The sequence below is a fragment of the Lemur catta genome, chromosome 14 (assembly GCF_020740605.2).
Source record: "Lemur catta isolate mLemCat1 chromosome 14, mLemCat1.pri, whole genome shotgun sequence".
Classification (NCBI taxonomy): domain Eukaryota; kingdom Metazoa; phylum Chordata; class Mammalia; order Primates; family Lemuridae; genus Lemur; species Lemur catta.
The window spans coordinates 31,514,034-31,528,489 of record NC_059141.1 but is presented as its reverse complement, the minus strand read 5'-3'; the positions used below and the strand labels follow the sequence as shown (position 1 = coordinate 31,528,489).

The 14,456-nt window shown below is 33.5% G+C and overlaps 1 protein-coding gene across 4 annotated transcripts in view; it reads left to right on the top strand.

The window, feature by feature from the left end:
- The window catches only part of KIF20B (kinesin family member 20B), a 62,865-nt gene that overhangs the window by 32,430 nt on the left and 15,979 nt on the right, over positions 1 to 14,456 (top strand). For all 4 annotated transcript variants that reach the window (XM_045567862.1, XM_045567863.1, XM_045567860.1 and 1 more), the window contains exons 20-26: positions 401 to 1,625; positions 1,969 to 2,107; positions 2,561 to 2,680; positions 4,178 to 4,241; positions 8,379 to 8,504; positions 9,950 to 10,077; positions 12,077 to 12,232. In XM_045567862.1, the coding sequence (XP_045423818.1) occupies positions 401 to 1,625; positions 1,969 to 2,107; positions 2,561 to 2,680; positions 4,178 to 4,241; positions 8,379 to 8,504; positions 9,950 to 10,077; positions 12,077 to 12,232 (1,958 nt within the window). The remainder of the gene's footprint in view (positions 1 to 400; positions 1,626 to 1,968; positions 2,108 to 2,560; positions 2,681 to 4,177; positions 4,242 to 8,378; positions 8,505 to 9,949; positions 10,078 to 12,076; positions 12,233 to 14,456) is intronic.

Sequence of the window (14,456 nt, the reverse complement as noted above, 5' to 3'; positions counted from 1 at the left end):
GATATCTGCCTAGGGTATCTCACCGTTATCTCCTCCCCTCTGTCCCATGTTATAATGATAATAAAGATTTGTGGTATAAAGTTTAAATAATACTGAAAGTTATAAAAAAGAAAGTAGAAATAACTGATAATCCTACTCAGAGATAGCTACCATCATTTTGGCACACTTCCTTTGCTAACTCTCTGTCTGCATTAACTTAAGGAACTATGATCTTTACATAAATGAGCTTACACCACATATTTTGCAACCTGTTTTTTTCTTTTTCTCTCAATGGCTTATTTCAGTTTTTCACTAAAAGCTTACTTTCATATATTTTGTGTGTTTGAATATTGGCTTATATGGTAATTTTTTGGTTTTATTAAGGTTTACCAGGTTAATAATAATTTTCTTATTTTTAAAGGACCAATAGATGTTAGTTCAACTATCACTGAAGACCAAAAGAAAAGAGAAGAAATGCAACAGAGCATTTCAGAAGATAGGGAAGACAGAGTATTACAAGAAAATAATGAAGGGCTGAAAACACTTTTACTCAGTGTTGAGAATGAACTTAAAAATGAAAGGGAAGAAAAAGCAGAATTAAATAAACAGATTGTTGGGTTGCAGCAGGAACTTTCTGAAAAAAAGAGTTTAAGTATAGAGGTCCAACAAATTCAGTCAAATTATGACAATGCAATTGCTGAATTACATGTGCAAAAAGGTATAAATCAAGAACAGGAGGAAAAGATCGTGAAATTGTCAAAAGAGATAGAAATTGCTACAAGAAGTATTACAAATAATGTTTCACAAATAAAATTAATGCAAACAAAAATAGATGAACTACATACACTTGATTCTGTTTCTCAGATCTCAAACATAGATTTACTCAATTTCAGGGATCTGTCAAATGGTTTTCAGGAAGATAATTTGCTAAATACACAGTTACATCTTTTAGGTAATGATTACTTGGTGAGTAAGCAGGTTAAGGAATGTTGTATTCAAGAACTCAGTAGGGAAAGTGCTTTCCACTCTAGTATTGAAGCTATTTGGGAAGAATGTAAGGAGCTTGTGAAGACCTCCTCCAAAAAAAGTCATCAGATCCAGGAACTGGAACAACAAATTAAAAAATTACAGGCAGAAGTAGAAGGGTATAAGGATGAAAACAATAGATTAAAAATAGAGGAGAGGGAGCATAAAAATCGGACTGAGCTACTAAAAGAAAAAGAAAGTCTCATACAGCAGCTGAAAGACAAATTGCAAGAAAAAACCTTTAATCTTGATGTTCAAGCACAACATGTAGTTGAAGGAAAGAGAGCACTTTCAGAACTTACACAAGTTGTTACTTGCTCCAAGGCAAAAATAAAGGAACTTGAAACAATCTTAGAGACTCAAAAAGATGAATGTAGGCATTCAGCCAAGTTAGAACAAGATATTTTGGGAAAGGAATCTATCATCTTAAAGCTAGAAAGAAATTTGAAGGAATGTCAAGCAAATCTTCAGGATTCTATCAAAAACACCAAAGATTTAAGTGAAAAGGAAATCAAGTTGAAAGAAGAAATCACGCAATTAACAAATAATTTGCAAGATGTGAAGCATTCTCTTCAATTAAAGGAAGAAGAAAAAGAAACCATCAGACAAGAAACAGAAAAGTAAGCTAAATGTTATTTAAAATGTTTAGAAATATGCAAAGCATTCATTTTACTATGTGGCTTTTAAACAATTAGATGGTTAGCATGATAAAGTGTAGCATGTATAATTAGTGAAGAACTTGAATTTTGTTTATATAAACCTTTGGAACCCTAAGTTATATGAAGAGATTGGCTTATAAAAATCACACGAAACCCTCTCTGAAAGACTCACTTATTTATAGTTTGGACATTCCAAATTTGTGAAAAGATGTAATTTTGTAAAAATTGTTTCCAGTTCACATGTATGATTCTAAGCGGTTGATGGTGCATCACTATCTATAGAAAAGTGGTTTGTATTTTTTAGATTGAAAGAGGAGCTTTCTGCAAGCTCTGCTCTTACCCACAATCTGAAAGTGGATCTTCACAGGAAGGAAGAAGATTATGCTGAGCTGAAAGAGAAACTGAGTGATGCCAAAAAGCAGATCGAGCAAGTACAGAAAGAGGTAGGTTATTTGAAAAGTTGTGTGGCCGATTTAATATGATAAAGATTGTTTTCCTTCTATATCAAGTTTAGGATTGAATAGAATATTTATCAACTTCATACTTTCTCTTAAAATGATGAGAAAAGTTACTTTACAGTATCTCTTAGTTTTTTCCATGGTAATTATTTTACCAGTACATGTAGATGTTATGGTGATTCTTTATTGAGAGGACTTATAGAGTTTGAGATTGTTAAAATAATGTAAGAGGAAAATGAGCTCTTCATATGCATTCTCCATTAAGGTATTAAGATATTTTCTGATAATTTGAAGCTGTATCATGTAGTATATTAGAAACTATAATTTTTCTAATGAGCTTTAAGGGACATGAATCTTTGAACAAGTAGCCATGAATTTTAAACAAAAGCAATTGTGTTTTTAAAAAATTTAGTTTGTTTTATAAACATTACTTTGTAGATATCTGTAATGCGTGATGAGGAGAAATTACTGAGGATTAAAATTAATGAACTGGAGAAAAAGAAAAACCAGTGTTCTCAGGAAATAGATATGAAACAGCGAACCATTCAGCAACTCAAGGTACAGTTTTGTTTTTAAAGACGATGGATTAAGTGCATTCTGCTGATATATTTTAGTGCCTAATAAAATGTATAAATTAGTTTTTAATAACATATTCTGTTTTGACCTTTTCTGGAATCTAAAAATAAATTACTTAAATAAGTCAGCAGTGGCTTGCTTCTAACAAAGAGTATGGAAAAAAAAAATAAGAATTTTACAGTGGAGAAACCTAGTAGATACCATCTTAATCAAATGTTCAAGAACAACATCACTAGTAATTAGTCATATAAATGACATGTACTTCCTGATTTGATGTGACCAGAAGGGCACATCTCATCCCCTCTGTGGTGGTATTCTCCCAAATCCACAACCTCAGCCTGTTCATGAGAAAACATGAGATAAACCCAAATTGAGGATGTTCTACATAATACCTGACCACTATAAAGTGTCAAGGTCATTAAAGACAAGGAAAGACTGAGGAACTATGGAGGAGACTAAGGAGAAATGATGACTAAGTGCAGTGTTATATCCTGGAGGGAATCACAGAACGGAAAAAGGACAGCAGTGGAAAAACTGGTGAATGGTGGTGAAGTTTGTAGTATAATTCATAGTATTACACCAATGTTAATTTCTTGATTTTTGATAAATGTATCATGGTAATTATAATAGTATGTTAACAACATTAGAGGAAGCCAAGTTGACATGATGTAGCTACATTTGCAGCTCTTGTAAATCTAAAATTATTCTGAAATAAAGAGTAAAAAAAGTATTCTAGGTCTTATAACAAATTCTTTTTTAAAATGACGCTTGAAAAGCAAAATCTCTTTATTGTAAATGTTGACATTAATTAAATGGATAAGGCAACAGTAATAGAATTCGAAGATCTCCAGGTTCTATAAGACTTATAAAGTGAGGAGATAGTAGCGGAGAAATTAGATAAGATTGGAAGTGAAGTTTGGATTATCTGAAAAGTTAAAACTAGAATTGTAGGATTTCCAGTCCTACAACTTAATAATGATTAAATAATTATTAAATATTTATTTATAATTATTAAATTATAAATAATTTACTCATGCCTCTTAAATTGCCTTGCTTTTTTCACATCTTACAAATACTTTCTAGGTAGAGGGGATGGAAGGCTCCCTTTTTTTTGCATTTTGAGGTTATTGTTAGGGAATTTTTTTATGGTTTTCCTTGTTTCTCCTGTATAAAATACATAGCAGACCTCCATTTTCCCATGTTTCTGCTTTTTGTGTTATGTGAGAAAACATTTACCTAAAATTTGGAGTAAGTGAAATAACTGAGTCATAACGTAGGTTAAAAGTATAAAGTCTTTTTTTTTTCTTATTATTACTCTCACCCTACCTTTTCTCCAAGGTGAATTTGGAAGCTTGAGACTGATAGCCTTTTAGGAGATTGATTTCAAACTTAATATTGAGTCCTGTTTTCAGGATGCACTCTTAAATATTGTATATTTAAGTTATATTTGCATTTAACTCACATTCTTTTATTTTTTAGGAACAGTTAAGTAATCAGAAAGTGGAGGAAGAAGCTATATACCAGTATGAGAAAGTGTGCAAAGGTGAGGAATAAATTTCCACTTCCAGTACTAAAATGACTACATAATGGGTAGTTGCAATAACAATTTGTTAACATTTTCCTTTGAAAATTTTAAAGTGAAGTGAGGGCAACATAAGATATAACTTTATCAAAAGAGAAAAGCAGTGATTCTAATGAATAATTTATCAACTTAAAATTTATTCTTAGAGAAATGAAAGAGTAAGAAATATTTAGTCAAAGCAACATTGATTTCTTGGTTATAGTCAGAATAGTTTGAAAAATCAAATCAGTCAAAGTTATATAGGTCACATGAGTGGAATGGATTTCTGGACAGAAGTGTATAACAAAGATACTTCAAGTAAAATATTTTTAGAATTCAAATAGGTATTTTTAAAAAGTTTTTGAAAACCACTTAATACTTTAGATTCAAATTTGAGGTGCTGAATTATGCTTTTCTTACTGAAATTGTATTGATTGTTATTTGAAATATTATAAAATACTTTTATTGATGACATGTACATATTTCTGTTCTTAAAATTATACCAACTCTTCTCTTCTCCCACACTAACCCCTTAACTTCTTAGCTGAGTGAGTGATAGAGCTGAGATTTCAACCTAGGTCTGCTTCACTCTTAAGTCTCAGACTTTCTTTACTAATCCACATTATTTTTACTTGACCAACAGGAGAAAGGGTAAGACTACCAGATTATTACTTATTTAGATGATTTGTACATTGGTTGGGTTCACTTTGATGAATAACTTGGATGTGAAAACATATCTCTACACACAGTCCTGTATTCTTCTGCCTTTCTTAAAGCTTTGTCACTTTAACATCTCCTACTCCTATGATCTTTTAGGATTCCCCTTTATTTTGGCACTTTTGTCATTGGCAAATGTGAAGAGATCTTAGTCATTCTGAAAAAGTCCGCCCTTCGACCAGGATGCCTATAGTTTTTATCACATTTTAATTTTTCCTTTCTTTGCTAAATATGGAGAAATACGGCATAGACCACTGTGACTACTTTAATCTGACTTCCATCTTTTCCATGCTCCCAAGCCACTTGTAATCTATATATTTTCAAATCTATTAGCTCTTTGCAATCCCTGCTTTGCTTTTTATATTATTTTGATGTTTATTGTCCACTCTCCTTTTCCTCATTTTTTAAAAGTAATATTTATTACGTGTAAATGTATTTTTTTCTAAACACAAAGGTAATAGGAAAGGACTTTTGTCTTCTTTCACTTAGCATAGTGTTTCCGAGTTTCATCCATGTTGTGTGTGTCTCAGTACTACTTTATTCCTTGCTATGGCTGAATAATAATCTATTATATGGATGTACCACATTTTAAATACTGAATGTAGCTTCTCCCCTCCTTTTGAAATTCTCTTGCCTCAGCTTTTGTGATCTACTGGTAATAGTTATTAATAGCTTCTTTCTTTCAGAATGAGTCTCAGCCTCTCTGGCCACTTTCCTGATTAAGGCATCTTCTTTTTTCTCTTTATTTTCTTCTTTGAGAGTTCATTCACTCCTGTGATTTTAGTTATGCATGAGACATTCCCTAACAAACAAAAAAATACTCTCTGGGCGCTGTGGTGCATGCCTGTAGTCCCCAGCTACTTGGGAGGCTGAGGTGAGAGGATCACTTGACCCCAGGGGTTCGGCATCAATGGGGGACCACCAGGTTGCCTAAAGAGGGGTGAACCAGTGCAGTTCAGATATGGAGGAGGTCAAAATTCGTGCTAATCAATAGTGGGATTGCGCCTGTGAATAACCGTTGCACTCCAGCCTGGGCAACATAGTGAAACTGTCTCTTTAAAAAAGGCGGGGCGAATTATAGCTTCAACTCTTAAGGTTTTCCTTCATTTCTAAATTTCTATTTAAATACTGAATGTCTTTCATTTATCTATCTTTAGTATTAAATTATTTTCTAAAAAAATGGAGATACATATGACATAAAATTCACCCTTTAAAAGTGCATGGTTTAGGGGGCTTTAGTATTTTATTTACAAGCATCACCATTATCTAATTCCAGAACATTTTTGTTACTTCAAAAAGAAGCCCTGTACCCATTAGCAATCATACCCCATTTACCTCTTCCCTCCGGCCCCTGGCAGCCAGTAATCTACTTTCTGTCTTTATGAATTTGCCTATTGTAGATATTTCACATCAAGTGCGTTCATACAGTATATGGACTTTTGTCTTCTTTCACTTAGCATAGTGTTTCCAAGTTTCATCCATATTGTGTGTGTCTCAGTACTACTTTATTCCTTGTTATGGCTGAATAATAATCTATTATATGGATGTACCACATTTTATTTATGCATCAGTTGATGGACATTTGGGTTGTATCCACTTTTTGGCTTTTATGAACATTTATGTGCAAGTTTTTGGGTAAACATATGTTTTTAATTTTCTTGGCTATGGTAAACAAGTGCTGAATGTTAAGCACTTGATTATTTGTTCATTTTAGTCATTTATTTCACTATGATACCTTATAACTATCTTTAGATATTTTTAGATAGCTATGATGAACTAATAAGCCTTCTTCACTTAATTTTCTATTTTATTTGTTGTGTATTTTGGGGTTCTTTCCTGAAATAAAATGTAAATTATTGGAGACAGTGACTGACAAAATAATTCTCTTTTCCTTTACTGCTCTGGTTTGCTACTTTTCATAATAGGTGAATAGCCATTAGTGATGTTGTCACTGATGTCCTGGAACTGTCTTAATTGGCAACTAGATGTGTAAATTCTTTCTTTCTAACCCTAAGTTTCAAATCAAAATGTAGTGTAAGAGGGAGGGAATACTTTGAATAAAATTATAGTTACTTGTATAATCTGAATATGCTTGCAAAATCATACTTTTGAAAGAAAAGGTTTATAGGATAATACCAAGAGATCAGTTTAATTCTAGGAGGAATTCTATTTTACTAGCATTCCTGGCAGCTTACATCAATGGACGGAAATACTAAAAACTGATTATACAAATTTTTTTTATTGTTTTGTTGTTTTAAGCTTGCTTTATATGTACTTTGAGGGAGCCATCTTTCGGTATTGTGTCATTAAAAGCGGCCGTAAGGTTGAGCTATGCGTTTGTAGCTGTTTCACCTCTGACATCAGTAATAGTTTTGGTACTAGTTCTCTGAAATGAGCCTTGCTACTGTGTGCAGTCGCCGGAGGCAACAAACTAATCTTTCCTCTTTATCTGTTTCTTGCAGACAGTAAAATAGAGTTGCTTACAAGTCATTATTGTAGAAATTCTTGAAGGACCAGGAACAATTTTGGTAAGGCTAGTAGCAGTAGCCTTCCAATAGTCATTCCTGAGGAGCTGGTTTTAAAAACACTAGAAATAAATATCTGACTTTGAATATTTTTTCAAGAAAAAGTAATTACTTGTGATTTAAAAAAAATGTTCAAATTGCGATTGAGCCTTTTTTTAGCTTTAGGAGGTAAAGGTTTTAGTTTTGGTTTGAAAATATTAATAGTGAAAATAAGTATTTTGCCAAATAATATTTTTCGAAATCCTAAGATTTGTGTTTATTGCTAGTAATAATTTAATTATATTGGAATTGTTAATTTTATCTGAAAAGATTCCTTTTCCATTCACTCATTTATTTTTGAAATCATCAAGCATCCATCTGTACACCAAATCTATATCTACATATTTTTTTGAGACAAGTTGCTCTGTCATCCAAGCTAGAGTGTAGTGTTGTGATCATAGCTCACTGCAACCTCAAATTCCTGGGCTCAAGTGATCCTCCTGCCTCAGCCTCCCAAGTAGTTGGGACTACATGTGCTGCACCACCATGCCTGGCTAATTTTTCTATTTTTTATAGAGATGGGGTCTCACTCTTGCTAAGGCTGGTCTCAAATTCCTGACCTCAAGCGATCCTCCCACCTCAGCCTCCCAGAGTGCTAGGATTATAGGCATGAGCTACCACGCCTGTCCCCAAATCTGTATTTAATGCTTCATACGTACCAGTACTGATCTTGGCATTGAGCATATGTTAGTAGCAGTGAAAAAGACAAAGTTTCTCCCTATGTGGAGCTCATATTCTATTATAGTTAATAAAAATGTATTTTAATTTTAGAAGAACTTAAGAAAAATCGGATATCTAGATGTTACTAATTTTTAAAACGTTCTCCCCAAAATTTTAGATCTAAGTGTTAAAGAGAAAATAATTGAAGGCATGCGAATGACACTGGAAGAACAAGAACAAACTCAGGTAGAACAAGATCAAATGCTCGAGGCTAAATTAGAGGAAATTGAAAGACTGGCCACAGGTAAAACAAGTTTAGTTACATTTCTCAAAACATACTCTTTGATTTTCTTTATTTTCCTAGATTTCTTCCCTTTTTAAAGTAGTATAGTATTTATAACAATTCATAATAGAAAAGCATTTGGTGTGTTTTTTTAATGTCACTTGTCGTTTTCCACTCTGATGAAAACTTTTATCAAAGTAAAATCACATGCAGTAAAGAAGGAATGACACTCCACGATAACTTATGAATTATAAATTGTAAGTTATGTGTGATAACTTGCAATGTTTCAAAGATGTTAAGAATAAGCTTTCAACTGAGTTTCACCTGTCAAGCTTTTAGCCTTATCTTGTATTATATATAAAATGGCATAGGTAATTTCTTAATGTAAAATGTCTTGCCCTTTCTACAAGAATCACACATAGCTTTATATTTATTTATTTATTTATTTATTTATTTATTTATTTATTTATTTATTTATTTATTTAGAGACAGAGTCTCACTTTGTTGCCCAGGCTAGAGTGAGTGCCGTGACGTCAGCCTAGCTCACAGCAACCTCAAACTCCTGGGCTTAAGTGATCCTACTGCCTCAGCCTCCCGAGTAGCTGGGACTACAGGCATGCGCCACCATGCCCGGCTAATTTTTTGCTATATATATTTTTAGTTGGCCAGATAATTTTTATTTCTATTTTTAGTAGAGACGGGGTCTCGCTCAGGCTGGTCTCGAACTCCTGACCTCGAGTGATCCACCCGCCTCGGCCTCCCAGAGGGCTGGGATTACAGGCATGAGCCACCGTGCTGGGCCAGCTTTATTATTAGTAAATAAGTGTTATATTTTTCCACACACAGTAGAAAAACTCTGATGGCATTCTGAAGGTAATGAAATCAGAGGATTTGCTGAGATAAACATACAAGATATAATATAACCTTGGTGGCATACTCATGCTAACTCAGTCTAATTTTTCTCGTCTGTAACATGGTTAATGATAATAATGCTATGTATAATACTGTTAGGAAGATCAGATGAGATGATAAATATGAGTGCTGTGTAAACCCTAAAACTATTTTGGTGGGTAAAATTGTGTTGATGATAATGATGATTGTGTTGATGATAATGATGATAATGATGATGAGTACATACTTTCTAGCCACTGTTATGGACATGTTATAGCTCTTTTCTGAGAATTGTATTAAGTTGCTTATATAATTAGTAAGGTTTATATGAATTTTTGCTATATACTTTGGACACTATTCATTAGGTTCTTAAGAGACCTGTGTAGTTCCTCTTCACTAAGAATTTGGTAAGAACTCTTAAAAGTTCAGCTGTGGAATCCTCTGGTTCCATCTTGGCTTATGTTCTTCTTTTTCTGGGCTCTTCTGATTTGTATCTGTATCTCCTGTCACATAAATATCTACTTGGTTTAACTTTTGCATGTGCTCTTAAGAATAATTTTATGTCTTCAAATCAGAATTGGAAAAATGGAAGGAAAAATGTAAAGATCTGGAAACTAGAAGTGATCAAAGATCAAATAAAGAACTTGAGGACAGTACTGACATACTTAGTAAAAAGCTCAGTAATCTTGAAGAGGAGTTGCAGGTATGATTTTATCTGTATATCTATCTGTGTTTCTATGTATGTATGTGTCCATCCATCCATCCATATCTTCATTATAGTTCTAATGAGAGGAGAATTCAGTATTTTATTTTTTGTAATTAATTTAGATATGAGTGAAATAATACCTGAGAAATGTTAATATATAGATATAATTTTTTAGTGCACACCAAAATAACATGGGGAGGAAATTATAAACTAGTGCCAATGAAAATGTAGTGATTGGGTCCTCAATATTATATTTTACAGACTTAATTCTTAAAGCTCCACTTCCAATGTCTTTGTACCCATTTTTCTACTCCTTAGCTTTTTTGCTGATCAAATACTGCTGTGGAGAAGATGATCATCAGGAGAATTATTTTGATTACTCTAAATAATCTCTTCAAAGTTTAATTATTAACTGGGAATAGAATTAGATAGATAAACACAGGAATGCATATGAAACTATACTATATAGAATATATTCTATTTTGTGTTTATATGTTTTTCCTTGTTTAACTTTAATATACTATGTATAGAATACAACATATAGGAGATTCGTTTTTTCATGGGATTTACCAAGTATGATTTAAAATTTTGTATATTTTATTAGAAGTGGCATTCATAATTCTGGTTTGGTATTAAAGGAAACATAATGGTTTTGGAAAGTTGGCTGCATCTAAATTATTTTCTTAAATTCAGGCTGTATATAATCAGATACTGAAAACAGTTATAAAAGTATTTTCTTTGGAATAGTTAATTATATATTCTAGAATTTACCCTTTCCATTGTGAAAATTCAAAAGCACCTAGAATACTCCATTAATTATGAAAAACAATATGTCAATCGTTGAGAATGCTTATATTAAGAAGTCTTGATGTATTGTGCATTGTCCTATGGTGATGTAATCACATTGTCTTAGGTTACAAACTTTATAATCCTGAAATGGACTGCCATAGTTTATCTAGTACAGTGGTTTTAGAAGTTTTTAAAGTGGTATTACTGCTTTTGTTTCAAATGAAGTTTTACTTGGATTTTGAATATATAAAATTAGAAGTTTCTGAATCCAAAGGATCTATAGAACCAGTTTGAAAATTACCTGTCAACTATATTTTCTGTCTAGCTGTTCTGAATGTTCCTTTTTTTGTTTGTTTTTTTTTGAGACAGAGTCTCACTCTGTTGCCTGGGCTAGAGTGCCGTGGTGTCAGCCTAGCTCACAGCAACCTCAAACTCCTGGGCTCAAGCGCACGATCCTTCTGCCTCAGCCTCCTGAGTAGCTGGGACTACAGGCATGCGCCACCATGCCTGGCTCATTTTTTATATATATAATTTTAGTTGTCCAGCTAATTTCTTTCAATTTTTCGGTAGAGATGGGGTCTTGCTCTTGCTCAGGCTGGCCTCAAACTCCTGGCCTCGAGCGATCCTTCCGCCTCGGCCTCCCAGAGTGTTAGGATTACAGGCGTGAGCCACCACACCCAGCTGAATGTTCCTTTAATAAATGTTTGTCCTGTTGCATAAGTTATTCTTTATCTGGCATCTTTTTCTAGCCAGGAATATTTTATTTTGGGAACCATACAGTTAGAAATGACTGCCTCAAATCAAGTCTTTTTTTTTTTTTTCCTGGCATTTAGGAAGACTTGAGACACTAACTCTTTCAATAATTTAAGTTGTATATTTCTTCTTAAGCTCACTGATAAAAGTACTTAAACATGATTTATAGCAAAATAAAGTTTATATAGGAAATACTGTTTACAAAAGCAAACCAGGTAATGTTTATTTTTATAATCCGAAATAAACTCTGATCTTGTCATTATTTTGAAGAAAAACACTTATTTTAAAGTTTTTATCTTTTTTGTTCTTTTTTGTTTCCAAATCACTTCTTGCCTGAGAATATATTAAAGTTTTTAAACAGGTGAAAAGTGATGGACTCTATCAAAATGTAATAACAGGTTTATTTGCCACTTCTTAGGCATGTGATAATAACTTGTACCGTTTATACATATAGGAGTCTGAACAGAAATATAAAGCTGATAAAAAGAAATGGTTAGAAGAAAAAATGATGCTTATCACTCAAGCAAAAGAAGCAGAAAATCTGCGAAACAAAGAGATGAAAAAATATGCTGAAGATAGGGAGCGTTGTTTAAAGCAACAGAATGAAGTGGTAACAATTATATCTTTGATGTATTTCACCTGCTTTTCTTGATGTGTTAAATTTATTTCTGGGATCCTTATCAGTCTCTGTATGGTTGCTTGTTTTGTTTTTTAAAGGCAGGTTGTCTATTTGTATGATAACTTTTCTGTCCCAATTTATCTTGATACTCATTTATGTTCTTATTTTAACTTCTTTCAGTCCATTTAGCATGTTTGGAAAATACCTACTTGCCTCTCACTATCTAAATACTGAAGTTAAAAATCTCTTCCTTTTGACTGCTGCAGAGTTTTCCTTTTTATTTTAAAACTTTTTGCATTTTGAACTGTAGATTTTAACATGATGTATGCATTTTACCTCATAAGCCAATTTTATTGGGCTTTTTGTTAAAGTCAACTAGATAGTTTCTAGAAGACTTTACCTGTATAGTAAAAATGATGTTCAGTTTTATATTGACTAGTTGTAGTTCTATAGCTCTTATAATGATTCTACCTTAGCCTGTTTTTTTCCTTTCTGTTTTATTTATTTTTGAGACAGGGTCTTGTTCTGTTGCCCAAGCTATAGTGCAGTGTTATCATCATAGCTCACTGCATCCTCAAATTCGTGGGCTCAAGAGATCCTTCTGCCTCAGCCTTCTGAGTAGCTGGGACTACAGGTGTGCACCACCATGCCCAGCTAATTTTTTTACTTTTTGTAGGGGCCATTACCCAGGCTGGTCTCGAACTGTTGTCCTCAAGCAGTCCTCTGGTCTCGGCCTCCCAAAGTGCTGAGATTACAGGTGTGAGACACTACACCCAGCCTTTTTCTCCTATTTAATTGGCAGTCTGTTTGACATGCAATGTTTTCCATCAGAAAAAAGAGGTTAAGAGTCATTATTCGTCCTAGGAAAATGGTTGAGCAACAAATACACATTGTTTTTAAATGAAAAACCAGTTCTCTATTTACAATAATTGTAACTTGGCAATATCATATTGTCATCTGTTGGCATTGCCTTTTTTTATGATGGACTTTGATAACTGTTAAATTTTCCTATAAAAATTAGAAAGTTGATTTTCAGTAAGTTAAGGATTGTTTTCCCACTGTTTTTTCCCCCAGCTTTAAAGCTTCTTTCAACATTGAATATTAGATAAAGTTGGCCAATTTTTATTAAAATGAGTCTTTTGTGGGCTAAACTTTCCAGTTTACTTACTAAACTCCAGGCCATACATGTATTCTACTCCAGGCATCATGCTCTTTTCCTTTAACATACTAATTTTTTTCCCACCAGATAATTTAGACACGCCATCCTGCAGAAAAACAATGTTCACTTACCCCCAGTTGTATAAGATGCTGAGGAGCATCTATTGCCTTTGTAGATGTTTTTGTTTTGATGCTTGACTGAAGTGGAGGTCAGCACAGAGCAGTATACTGGCCGTGTCCCTGGGCAGGTGGACATAGCTAGAAAGAACAGCTGGGTAGTAGCCGTTAAGCCCCTCAATGAGGTATCTATGGATAGGTGGCATGTAATTGTGCACTATTTGTAGGCTTGGAAAAGTGGAAGCCACATTTCAGGGAAAGCCCTTGGTTGAAGAATCTGTCCTTTCTCAAGGAGGAGGATCTACTATTACTAAGTGCTCTGCCTTTGTGTTACTTGGTGTAAATAAACTTCCTTTGCTCCCATTACGAAAGAGTTTACCTTCTTATTTTAAAGTCATTTTATTTACAGAAAAGTTACAAACAAAACTAGTACAGAGAACTCCTGTATCTCTGTCACCCAACTTCTGATGTTAGCATCTTATGCAACAACAGTACGGTGATCAGAACCAATTAAATGTTATCATAAGACTGTTAGCTAAATTTTGGACCTTATTAGAATTTCACCAGTTTTCCCACTAATGTCGTCTTTTAGGTCCAGAATCTATTCGTGGGTACTATTAATACATTTAGTTGTCATGTTTCCCTAGAGTCTTGACTCTTTTTTATTTTGGTCATATGCCAAATCCTATGAGATACTTGTCATTACCACAGCTCTGCGACAGTAATGTTTCATTTTATGTGCTAACTCCATGTGATTGGAGGTACTTCCAGGAAGTGTTGGGTTGAGCAGAGTTCACATGATGCATCTGTCTTAACAGGAAAGGTTGCTGCTGGCTTTCTGTTCCTGTCCCATAGCCCATCAAACCTTCTTGGCCAATAGAAAGAGGCAAGAAGTAAAACCAAAACTGAAGGCTGTCACCGATGCTTCAGTTCCAAACCA